This window comes from Hydra vulgaris, chromosome 03 (assembly GCF_038396675.1).
Source record: "Hydra vulgaris chromosome 03, alternate assembly HydraT2T_AEP".
NCBI lineage: Eukaryota > Metazoa > Cnidaria > Hydrozoa > Anthoathecata > Hydridae > Hydra > Hydra vulgaris.
This window is the reverse complement of record NC_088922.1, coordinates 8,487,501-8,500,383: the sequence shown is the minus strand read 5'-3', so window position 1 is coordinate 8,500,383 and position 12,883 is coordinate 8,487,501. Positions and strand designations below refer to the sequence as shown.

The 12,883-nt window shown below is 27.6% G+C and overlaps 2 protein-coding genes and 1 long non-coding RNA gene across 8 annotated transcripts in view; 1 reads left to right on the top strand and 2 right to left on the bottom strand.

The window, feature by feature from the left end:
* LOC136077930 (uracil-DNA glycosylase-like) overlaps nt 1-12,883 on the top strand; it is a 28,688-nt gene that overhangs the window by 6,372 nt on the left and 9,433 nt on the right. The window contains exons 7-8 of one of the 3 annotated variants that reach the window (XM_065792255.1): nt 6,639-6,752; nt 12,071-12,189. In XM_065792255.1, coding sequence (XP_065648327.1) covers nt 6,639-6,752; nt 12,071-12,121 — 165 coding nt within the window. In that variant the 3' untranslated portion in view covers nt 12,122-12,189. Of the gene's footprint in view, nt 1-6,638; nt 6,753-10,930; nt 11,027-12,070; nt 12,190-12,883 lie in introns of those variants that run through there. The other 2 variants (XM_065792254.1, XM_065792253.1) reach the window with 2 other exon arrangements.
* On the bottom strand, nt 143-2,315 carry LOC136077929 (uncharacterized). 3 transcript variants are annotated; one of them, XM_065792251.1, is made up of 4 exons: nt 2,059-2,315; nt 1,686-1,863; nt 1,330-1,412; nt 143-484 (listed from the first exon to the last, which is right to left on the bottom strand). In XM_065792251.1, the coding sequence occupies exons 1-4, from the start codon at nt 2,152-2,154 to the stop codon at nt 227-229; spliced, it is 615 nt and encodes a 204-aa protein (XP_065648323.1). In that variant the 5' UTR covers nt 2,155-2,315; the 3' UTR covers nt 143-226. The 3 variants fall into 3 exon arrangements, with proteins under 3 accessions (XP_065648323.1, XP_065648321.1, XP_065648324.1); XM_065792249.1 differs by lacking the exon at nt 143-484 and adding an exon at nt 531-839; XM_065792252.1 differs by lacking the exons at nt 143-484; nt 2,059-2,315 and adding an exon at nt 531-839 and having other exon boundaries at nt 1,686-1,975.
* LOC136077928 (uncharacterized) lies at nt 2,436-6,133 on the bottom strand. 2 transcript variants are annotated; one of them, XR_010637380.1, is made up of 4 exons: nt 6,016-6,133; nt 3,476-3,719; nt 3,022-3,183; nt 2,436-2,826 (listed from the first exon to the last, which is right to left on the bottom strand). It is a non-coding gene; the product is annotated as an uncharacterized LOC136077928 (long non-coding RNA). The 2 variants fall into 2 exon arrangements; XR_010637379.1 differs by having other exon boundaries at nt 2,436-3,183.

Genomic DNA, 12,883 nt, shown 5'->3' with positions numbered 1-12,883 from the left:
CTTCAAATTTAACTATTACAACTATTATATTCCAACGTTAAAAGTATTACATGAAATTTATTTACCGTTAAGACTTATTTTCAAAAATTAAATCAAGAAATCGCCTAGTAGCACAAAATATAATAAAATTTAGAAATATGAGTTTATTCGAATTTAGTGACAAAAAAACATAAATAAATTATAAAGATTAACAACAAAAACATACAAAAAACAAAAGCCATAAATATTAGTGCAAAAGGCGGTTGTCCCATTTGCTGACAACATTTAGCACTTTTCCTTTACCACCTAGACGCACTTTTTCTAAAAATTGACATGTATTGATCAATCCTTTTGGGAATTCAATGCTGAATATCCAAAATGCTGTAAACCATGCTTGAAAAGCCTCGGAAAAAGTGCAAATAGTTTTAGGAAACAAAACTTCCTTGTCGACTGATACATTCCACTCGTCGTCTTGTGGCAATATGACTGGACTAATTGGTATTTCCTATATAAATAAAGAAATAAATACAATAATTCATTTAATCAAAAAACAAACCTGAAACAACTTAAAATCCCTCTAATACAAAGCTCTTAAAACCATTCAAGTGCAAAAGGCGGTTGCCCCATTTGCTGACAACATTTGGCACTTTTCCTTTACCACCAAGAAGCACTTTTTCTAAAAATTGACATGTATTGATCAATCCTTTTGGAAATTCAATGCTGAATATCCAAAATGCTGCAAACCATGCTTGAGAAGCCTCCGAAAAAGTGCAAATAGTTTTAGGAAATAAAACTTCCTTGTCGACTGATATATTCCACTCGTCATTTTGTGGCAATATGACTGGACTAAGTGGTATTTCCTGTATAAATAAAGAAATAAATATAATAATTCATTTAATCACAAAACAAACCTGAAACAACTTAAAATCCCTCTGATACAAAGCTCTTAAAACCATTCAATTTTAAAATTTCTTAACTAATAACATTTCTATATAATACAAATTATTGAAGACTCCTCACCTAAAAGACAACATCACTTTTTAAATTGTGTCATTAGTATGAGAATATTTACATAGACTTAAAATATTAAATAACTTATTCCCTCAAACCAGTAAATTTTTGCATTTCCTTAGATCTCCTTCCTAATATTTCTTATTATTTATCAGATCTTCTTGTTATTAAATATATATTAGTTTATATAGTTAAATATATAATAAATAAATTAGTTTTTATAGTTTAATATATGATAAATACATATTAATTTGGAATGGACTATAAACAATGGACTATAGAAAAATATAATCAAGTGCAATTTCCTAAATAATGTACAATGTACAATAAACATCCTACCTGTTTTGGTAAGGGAAAAAACAATTCTTCCTTTTCCCCAAATAATGAGGGCAACAATAATGTAACTAACATCACCTTCCAATCTAAAAGTCTTTATATCTTTAATTATAAATACATACAAAATAATACATTTGTTAAAACTAGTATATATAAAATAGCAGTATTAGCATACATGTGTAATGTATTAATAAATGATCAAATGCTTTTAAGTTAATCAATATTTGCTAGAGTTACTAAACTTGTGTAACTTATTGCCTACTATGACTAGTTTTAATTGTTATTGGAATATTACAATTTTTTATTTTACGATAAAAAGAGAATTGTAAGAAAGAAAAATTAAAATAAATAAAAATTACCCTGTCGTTTACCATTGTCCAAAGTCTCTTCTAAATGTTTGTTTATCATTGTTGAATATTCACAATATTTTTTGCATCTTTTAGCTGCTTCTTTGATCACCGCATTATAAAGGGATAGAAGTTTCATTTCTAATTTGGTTACATCTACACCATATAGCAAAATCACATCTGCTGTAAACTTTAATTTATAAAAATCATTTGTAAAATTCATCTACATTATGATTACAGAAATAAGCCTATATTTAAAATTTTAATGTTCATAAGGTAATAATTTTAATATAGTCTTTCAAAACTGTCAAAAGAAAATCAATGGAAATATTGTAAAAAAAAATTACATTTCATAAAAGAAAAATAATTCTTTATATAATCTTACACAAATATTTAGTCGTAAACACGGAAATTCTTCCAGAACTTCTGCAGTTGCGTGAGCATGGCAGAAAAGTTGTCTGTACCCGCAAGTTCTTTTCATTTTATCTTGGATCAAATCAAAGTTTGGTGTCTGTTTTTTTATTTCTTTTTTTAAAGCATCTTGATGTTTTTTTATGCTTATGTGATCCTCACCTTGTATCACATTAGCCAACTAATAAAAAGAAGTTATAGTTACAACTGTACATATAGAAGGATATTACCTTACACCAACCAGCTTGAACTTGTGAACAGTAACGAAAATATACATTTTTGACATTTAAAAAACATAACATTACAACAATTTTACAAAGTTATAGCAAGTAATATCTATTACATACTTTAACTCGAGCTGCTTTTGAGAGGGTGCTGTTGTCAGGTTGATCAATTTCAACTTGATCTACTTTTCGTTTTCTTCCTGAAACGCCAGGCCTTCCAAACTTTTCTCTTATTACAGCAATTGAATTTTCGCTACAAAAGGGTTGTCTGTATTTTTTAAATTTCCTTCGAAGAGCTACTCTAATAGTATTCTAAACTCAAAACACCCATTTAAAATGTGAAATAGACATAAATTAAATTTTAAAATAAAATTTTCATTTAAATAAATGATGACAAATAAAAGTATGTAAAAAAGTATGGAATGCTAACTGCATTACACTACTTCCATCGTAATCAGCCAAAAAATTTTAATATAACTGCTGAGCTAACAGCATAATATATTCTTCTGGTTGGATACCTGTATAAACAGTTTTTGATAAAACATTACAAAATATTTAATATTAATATTATAACATAAATGTAGCAAACTAAAGAACAAATTATTTTTTTAAATATGAAAAATAATTAATCATGAAAAATTGATGAAATGGAAATTGAGAAATGGCAAACTCAGAGTCGGCAAAGTATAAAACAAGAACAATTTTCAACTTACAAAATGTCACGCCTTGTTAAGTCATCAAATAGTGCATCAATTAAGAGGGCTTTGCTTTTTGAGCCTAAACCAAAACTAGCCTTGTCTTGACATTGTAGCTTAGCTATAATATTACCTGTAAAAAGTGGCAACTGATATACAAAAGGAAATTCTTGCATCTGGCTAAATAAATAAAATAAACTATCACAGTAATTCAAGCAAACCAGAGTAATTTCTTTAAATTACTCTGATTTAAAGTATCTCATTCAACTGTAACTTAATATGGGTAAAAATATAATTTATAACAATGATATTCATCGTTAAATGCATAATAGTTCTTAAACACAAGTATTATACAAACATTAAAGTATTAAAATTAAATAAAAGTATGCAAATACTCTCATAAATTAAAATCAATGATAGAGTGTTATTATTAAAAAAAAAATGTATTTAAAGTAAAAATACTATAACAAACCTATGTACACATTCTGCTTCTTCAATTTCTGAAAAACTGCCACTGTTTGTTGTTTCGCCCTTTTCATTATTTACACTGACAACTGCAGTATAGGTAGATTCAGAATTATCTAATGCTGTTGAAACAGATTGTTTTGTTGTTTTCAAAAGACGAATAAATCTTATCCTATCTTTTATCAAAGGTAAAAGCTATGTTAGCATCTGCTCTGTGAGGTTACATAAATAGTCACCGGTTAATTCATGCCCTATTGCAAATAAACAATAAGAACAATAGTTTTACGAAACATACATAATTTTCAAATAAACAAACTACATAAACTAAACAAACTAAATAAGTATTCAAATAATTATGTCCTTAAATTGAAGAGCAAGACGGATGCACAACGCTATATCTCATGCTCACATACTGACAGTTGTTGAATTTAAAATAGTCATGTCGATTAAAATCAATAAAACATCCTGTTCTGCAAACTGTCCACTCATTTTCATCCAAAACTTGATAAGAATGCAAATGATGTGAAAAATAATTTGGTGTCAACAGGTGTCCACATAACAACCAACAGTCACGTAAACAGACAATGTATATGATTTAAAAAAAAATTGGGACAGTTTCTTCTGTAACAGTATGCAACACACACACTGCTTTAATAGAATAGCAAATACTATCAATTGATATTGATTTTGCTATAACAATGGATTCATTCCCTTCAATATCTAAATCAAGTAACAATCTTATAGCTTCTTGTACTTTAACATCCAAGTTATGAAAAAATCTTGGTGCATTTCCAGACACAGTATAATTAGATAAAAGCATATCATCTGTCAGCATTTCCCAGCACTGCAACATTTGATGACGCTTTGATAATGTTTTGGTAATATTCTTGAAACATCGTCCATTTGAGGCAGCTTTTTTAAAATACTGATGTTTAGATTCAAAACGTAAACACCAAAAATTTCGGCAAGGGCGATTAGACGAATTAATTAAATGAATTTTGTTTATAGAATCATTTATATTATTTATTGATAATGTATTACAAGAGCGTAACAAATACTTGATAACACATTTTAAAGTTACTGGCATAATGCCTTCCAATAAGTCATGCATTATATCTGGAGAGAAAGCTGTAAGTACATCAAAGTTATCCAACTCTAAAAAGTCACACTTTTTGTTAACACCATACACATTCTTGTTTGCTGCATTATCAGTTATAGCAGTTAAGTGATATTCATGAATTTCCGGAGTTCTGAGACGAAGAGTGCTTTCACTAAAGTTATTTCCAATTTCTGACTTGTCCACCATACAGAAACGACAAATTCTTCCAGTATGGAAATACTGCTGAAATCCTCCTATAGCATGAGCTGAAAGCATATCAGCCGATATACCTGTAAGTTTGCCTTTTAAACATTGACGTTATCCATTGACGGAAACCTCAATTCCTTCTCTCTGCAGTACATTTAAATCATGAATTAATGGACGAAGAACTTCAGTGTAGTCATAATTGGCCATTTTTATAAATTTATGTTCAATCAATAAAGCCAAATGAATAAATTTTTGCTTTGAACGAAACTCAGATGGAATATTGCCTAAGATAAAATAAAATGCAGTCACTTTATGCTTCCCTCGCTTAGCTCCTATTGGATTGCAAAGCTCAACTTCATCTACATATAACATAAAATCATTATTAGAAAGAGACTGATTGTAACTGTCACCCAAACAGTTGTAAACATCTTCATGGGAAACTAATTTTGATAAAACCTCCAGAATTGGAATGTATTGAAAAACACCAATTGTATTATTTATTCTAAAATCTATTTGTCTAGGCATTGCAATCATATTTTTGCTTTTCAATAATCCTATTAGTCTATTTTCATTTGAAGACATCTCGCCCATGAATTGCAGCAATCTTTTTGTGTCTGTTATATGTGCCCAATCATTGTCCAGTGGTAAAATATTATTTTTGAATAAATATTGACATATAACATCCTTAAAACTACTTAGTGTAATCAAAAGTAGGTTTTGTATATCTTTTGCAATTTCTGCATGAACAGAGGCTGGAAGTATGTGTACTTCTCTGAGTCGCAAAAGAAGAAATGCAAAATGTTTTTCCAAAGTATTAAGCATATCAGTAACATTTTTACATTTAAAGTCTTGGTCTAATTTTTCATTATTTTGATCATTTGATTCTTCGGTTGTTTCAGATGAATCAATGTTATCATATTTACAATTTCTACTCCCCTGATCACTTTCATTATCATTAGACCAGCTTCTTAATAAATTACTGTGCTTTCGTTGAACATGTTTTTTTAGACTATCAGCACTTTTGAAAGTTTGCTTGCACGCACTTGAAACACATCAACGTAAAAAAGAGGCTGATTTTCATGAAACAAGATAAGATGTCGCAAATACTTTCCAAATGAAAAATAATTGTTGCCACATTCACAAAGAAATTGGGGCATGTTAGCTATTGTATATTATAAGGAATTTGCAATGTAAACAGTACAATTTAAATGTTACTATAAAATGCATAATAAAAAAATTACTTTCAAATTCGGCTGCAGTTTGTTCATTAAACCCATTATCTATTAGCCATTTGGCTACTTCTGTAGGTGACCAGTTTTCAATATTTGCAGACATAATTCTTTAACTTTATTATTCTCTCTGCTTTAAATGTTAATTATTAGCTTTACTTTAAAATTTTAAAAAGAATTACATTGACCTATAGGAATCTCATAGATAAATCGGTTAACTTAAAAAGTATACGCTTTTGCGTATTCTACTTTAAAAATTTTAACAAAATACAATTTTAAATATAATAGAATATAATAAAAATAAATACTATTTATTTTATTTAAGATATCATTATTGCTAAGCAGTTGTGATCCTATTTTAAACCCTTTCTATTTTTAATTATGCCTCGATGTCAATAAACGGCACTCGGTATTTATTGGTTTCTTATATATTTCACCACGAAAAAACCCTTTGCTTTTTTGGGTTTTCTAATAGAACCCTTTCAAAAACCTTTTTTTACACACTAAAAGGTTTTCTAGTGGTAGAAAATTTTATGGGAGTGTAAAAAACCTTTTGCGAAACCTTTTTTTTTTTTACAGTGTAGTTATAAATACGTATAAGTAATCTTAAAACTTTTCAAAAATTAATTGTTTAGGGTTGGGAAATATTTACAGATGCTATAATTCATTGGATCAATGATAATCTAAAAGGAGTTGTTTTTATACTGTGGGGAAAATGTGCTCAGAAAAAAGGACATTTCATTAATAAAGTAAGTTTTGAAACTAGTTTAAAGCTGTAAGAATACATTAAAATATATTTTAGTTTACATACTACCAGATTATTTAAAAGTTTTTGTATAACAAAGGTAAAATATCCTTAGTCTTAGACTTTAAATACGAATAAGTGATTTTTAACAGGGCATATTAGCTCAAAACATTTTGAGCAAATCTACCATTTTTAAAAATGCAAAACTCATATAAGGTTTTTTTTTTCCAATGAAAAATGAGTTAAAATTGTTTATAACGGGTGATGCGGAAGTTATCGGACAAATACTAATTTCATTATTTGAGCATAATAATTAGTTTTGGTGGTTTATCTTTAATTTTATCACAAAAACTGATTATTATTTGAGCATAATAATCAGTTTTTGTGGTAAAGTAAGGTTAAATGCAGCTGAACGAAAATCTTTTTGAAAGCGACTAAAAATGTTTTTTGTAAATAAACCTAATATAAAAAAAAAAAGTCGTAAATCATTTTGAAAAGGAAGGATTTGCTCGAAGTACAATATATGATAACCTAAAAAGACTTGAAACTGTTCAATCGTTTTCTGATAGAAAGCACCCTGGTCGTCCGACATCCTGGACTAAAGAAAAGAAAGCCGAATTAACGAGACTTGTCAACAATCGAAAAGAGGTCAGTCAGAGAAAAATAGGTATTAAATTCGGTGTAAATCAATCGACAATTGGTCGTCAGTTAAAAAAAAAGGAATATTAAATATAGAAAACGTAAAAAGACTCCAAAATACACTATAGAACAACATTAAAGGCAAAGAAAAGAAGCAGGAAACTAGTTAACCAACTCTATAACACAAAATCGCTTCTAGTCATCGATGACGAAAAATACTTTTGTTTTGCAGGGGACAACATGCCTGGAAATTCTGGATACTACACAAACAACAAAAAGACATGCCCATAAAAGTGTTCGTTTTATAGGAAAAGAGAAATTTCCAAAAAAGTTATTAATGTGGATAGCCATATCTGACCGTGGTATGTCCGAGCCATTGTTTCGCACTTCCAAGACTGTAGCGATCAATTCATCAATCTATATTAATGAATGTTTAGAAAAACGACTTCTTCCATTTATTCACAAGTATTATGGAGACTTCAACTATTTATTTTGGCCAGATTTAGCAAGTTCTCATTATTCTAAAGATTCTCTAAATTGGATGGACCAATATGTCTATTACGTTGATAAAGAATCCAATCCCCCAAATGTGCCTCAAGCACGACTAATTGAAAATTTTTGGGGACATTTGGCACAGAAGGTTTACGAGGGAGATTGGCAAGCTTCAACAAAGCAAGTTTTGATTGATCGCATTAAACTAAAACTACAAGAAATTGATTTAAACTTTTTACAGTCGCATATGAAAGGCGTCAGAGCAAAATTGAGATCAATTGGAGATGGTGGTGTTTTTTATATAAAAAATAATATATTTTTATTAAAAGATAAATACTTTATTTAAAAAAAATATAATAGTAGTTTGTTTTTTTATGTATAAATAAGTTATTGACGTTTTTATTTTGTCCGATAACTTCCGCATCACTCGTTAGTTAATAATTTTTTTTTCTTTCATTCTATTTCATCAAAAAAGAATTCTTTAATACTTATAGGACTTTGTGTCTATAAAGACTCATAGTCCTATAAGTATTATCACAAAAGATAATGTGACATAAGGATAATGATACCACCATTTGTGGTATATTACGGCTAGAATAAGAAGAAAATTTATTTTGATTTCATTTTAAAAAGTTAGTAGCTAATGCTAAAAGTTTTGAGCTAATTATAGAAATTTTAAAACTTTAGCTAAATATTGTGTTTCAAGGGTTCAGAGTTGGTGGATTTTAGAAGTAAACATTTGACTTTAAATAACAAAACAAAGTTATATATTTTTTTGAATTTAGGAGTTGCCAAGTATTTTTTTTTGAAAAAAAAAAAAAAATAGAATTGTAGTTTTATGAGAATTCTCTTTTTAAACTAAATATTTTTGTAATGTTTAAGAAATCTTTATCGAGGTATTGATCATAGTATGTAAGTGTTACCTTAAGTGCTTTCTCCCAGACCTTTTGGTAACCTTAAAAACTTTTTTTATATGATTAAATAAAATATCTATTTTTGCTCATAATATGTTATATAAATTTTCTTACCTGTCTTTTTTTTCAAAAAAACGATGATGAATGATTAATGTTTTTCTGTGAACAGGAACTGTTTAACAGGGTTTATAAGTTTAAATTAAAGACTTTACAGTTTATCCTTAATAAACTTTTTTTTTTTTTTTTTTTCTAACTTATTTAATTTTAATTTGTTGGCACTGAAACATAAAATTGCCCCATGCTTTGGGGTTTTTTATTAAAACTTAAGCTTGATATATGGTATCTCAATAAAAAGTAATCATCTTGTCAATGATGTAAACTGCATCCAGTTACTGTCTTGTGAGAAGTCTTATAATATGAGAAAATATAGTATAGTATATATATATATATATATATATATATATATATATATATATATATATATATATATATATATATATATATATATATATATATATATATATATATATATATATATGAGGGGCTCAGAGGAAAAGGCATACAAGTGATATTTCTTAACAAGGGAGAAAAACACTATTTTGCAAAGTTGTTTATTGTAAATTCTTATGGTGCATTTTAAAGACAAAAAGTGATTGAATAATTGGAAAATATGTGCTTTTAGGCATTATTTGTAAAATTTCAAAAATTAAATGTATATTGACAGGTCAAACTAAGGTAAGAGTCACTTGTATTATTCAGACGTGTACAATCAGTCAGAGGAAAAACAGTACAAGTGATTTACATTTTATTGTTTTAAACACTACAACAATATGTCTGCATTAGAAAAGTTATAACATGATAACTAACATGTACTTAAAAATATGATATAGATTTAAAAGAAGAGGTAATATTAGAATATATTTTAATTAGGGTATATTAACCAAACTAATCGCTTTCTTCCATCATGCGATCAAGTTCATCTTCATCGACATCGTCTTCTTCGTCAGAAGACGTGGTAACCTGAGTTGCAGTTCTTGTTGCTGTAGTTCTTTCACGTCCTCCAGGTCCTCCTCGTGTAATCACAGCACCCCTTCCGCGGCCCCGGCCGCGTACTAGAATAGGGGTGTGCCGCATGTTTCGATAAAATTGATGATGCACTGGGGGAATCAACTCCAGCAATTCCTAAAGATTTTCCCACTTGGCAGCCTTTATTTCTAATGGCTGGTCGTACAACGGATCTAGTCGAATCGTCGGAGGTTTTCCTACAAAACTGCTCGACCAGTCTGCCGTCTTAAATGGAATTAAGTCTTCAATAAGACTCTCTTTAAACTGCATTTCAGTTGGTCTGTCTTTCTGTACCCGTAACCAACGGATTTCCCGCCAGCGGATTGGATTTTTCTTAGAGTCCTTCTTTGTGTTTTTTTTTAAGTATTTGTTTGTGTTGCATAGAACAATGTAAAAATGTATATTTACCATTCATTAGATCTTCTAAAGACCTCAAATCAAGTCGTTTAGACGACGATCCCGCCATTTCTATGTAAACAGAATGTTTGGACTGTCACTTGTACTGTTTTTCCCCTAACCAAAACACCACATTGGTGAAGAAGTATTATTGCCCGCACACAGAATGCGCTGGTTGTTCGAAAAATCACTTGTGTTATTTTTCCTCTAAACAGAACCGTGCTTTAGCTATCCAATGATGCACTTAGATCGTTTTGGGAAAAAATGTCACTTGTATGCTTTTAACTCTGCGCCCCACATATATATATATATATATATATATATATATATATATATATATATATATATATATATATATATATATATATATATATATATATATATATATATATATATATATATATATATATATATATATATATATACATATATATATGTATATATATATATATATAAAATTACATTTAAAATTAATTTAAATTACCCTATAATGTTGAACGATCTTTAAACGCTCAAAACAAAATATCGGTATTAAAGTTTTGTAAAGAGAAATTTATCATAAAATTTACTTCTACTTATTCAATAGTTTTTTCATTAAAAGATATTACTCCCAGAAATTTAAAATCTAACGTTGTTTATAAATTTAATTATGCAAACTGTAATGTTTGTTACATAGGGCGAACTGTCCAACACATTTCTCAACGTATTGATGAACATTTTAGGCAAGATAAAATTCACATATATTTCAACATTTTAAATCCAACATAGATTATTTTAATAAAGCATCTACAGAATGTTCTACCCTTCTGGATTCTACTAATAGGGAAACTGAATTAGAAATTAAAGAAAGTGAAAACTGAACTTTAAATTAAAGAAAGTCTTTAAATAAAATGACTGAACCCTGAGTTAAACAAACAAGTTAGGCACAGAGGTTTTAAATTGTTCTAATCGAACTTATATTAACATCCTGTCCTTTATTGTACACTATCTTTATTGTAATGAATTTTAACTTTGAATTTGGTTATTTTTTTATTATTTCCTTTGTATTATATTTTTTATTTTAATTATGTATTATAAATAGTATTTTTAACAGCAATTTTTAATAGATTTTTAATTACTTTGTAACCTATATAATGAAAAATTTTATTTTGCTTATTTTAAACTTAAGATGAACTTTGTAAGTTTAAGACATGTATTTCAAACTAAAAAGTGTTTTTTATTTCACTAACGTATATATATCTATATATATATATCTATATATATATCTATATATATATCTATATATATATATATATATATATATATATATATATATATATATATATATATATATATATATATATATATATATTATATATATATATATATATATATATATATATATATATATATATATATATATATATATATATATATATATATATATATATATATATATATATATATATATATATATATATATATATATATATATATATATATATATATATATATAGATATATATATATATATATAGATAGATAGATATATATATATATATATATATATATATATATATATATATATATATATATATATATATATATATATATATATATATATATATATATATATATATATATATATATATATATATATATATATATATATATATATATATATATATATAGATATATATATGTACATATATCAGCCTACAGAAATGCTATAGGAAGGAGTCTAAGTATTTAATCAACCTTCTTTTTTAATTGCATCTAAATATATACATAAGCGAAAAAGCTATTAGCTTGGTATTATTTTGCAAATATTCTTTTAGATCAAGCCAACAAATTTTCTTCTGGTCGAAAAAAATCTGGCTATTTATTAACTAAAAGTCTTGCTCCTTATTTAAGAAAATTCTTATAGACGATCTGAACAAGCTGGAAAACTCTGTATATCTTTTTGATGAATCTTACAATGAAGTTGTAAAAAAAGGTCATACGGTCTTACATGTACGATATTAGAATGAAGAGAGTAATACTGTTTGTACAAAATGTTATTCTTCAGAGTTCATGGGAAATGCTGCAGACCCAGATCTTCTAAATATGTTTCAGTCCTACATGACTGGTTTAAATGATTTTAAAATTTCAGGTGTCTATGGATGGCCTCAATGTGAATAAACTGTTTAACAATGGCAATTTTTAACAAAGAACGTCAAAATAATGAACTACGTACGCTTTTTGACATTGCGGTTCACATAATATCAATAGATCCTTACAAACTGGTGCTAAAGCTTCAGCTTGGAAATTAAAGAAGTTATTGTCTTCAATGTGCCAAATATTTTATGAAAATCTGTCAAAAGCAACTGAATATGAAAGGATAGCTGAGGCAATGAGTTCAGATTTTCCCTAAATGTTTTGTGATACTCGGTGAGCTGAAAACCTAAGTGTTGCGAAGAAAGTGTTGCCAAAAAAATGTTTGATCAAAAGTAGTCTTAGTTGTTGACAACTTGAAGTCTTTACCTAAGAGTAAGCAACCTGGATATGGTAAATCAGGGCAGCTTTGAACATTCAAGTGCTCTAACAAATGTAGTTTTTGTTCTTTTAAAATTGAAGGTTTTTGAAGAAATCAGTGACAGTCTGAATGCATT

Bases quoted from the DNA above. Each gene is read 5' to 3' on its own strand.
- LOC136077929 (XM_065792249.1), bottom strand. From the start codon at position 2,154: ATGAAAAGAACTTGCGGGTACAGACAACTTTTCTGCCATGCTCACGCA. The intron at 1,864-2,058 runs GTAAGATTATAT...TATAAATTAAAG, and splicing joins GTTTACGACTAAATATTTGT to TTTACAGCAGATGTGATTTT. The intron at 1,413-1,685 runs GTAATTTTTATT...AAAGACTTTTAG, and splicing joins GGACAATGGTAAACGACAGG to ATTGGAAGGTGATGTTAGTT.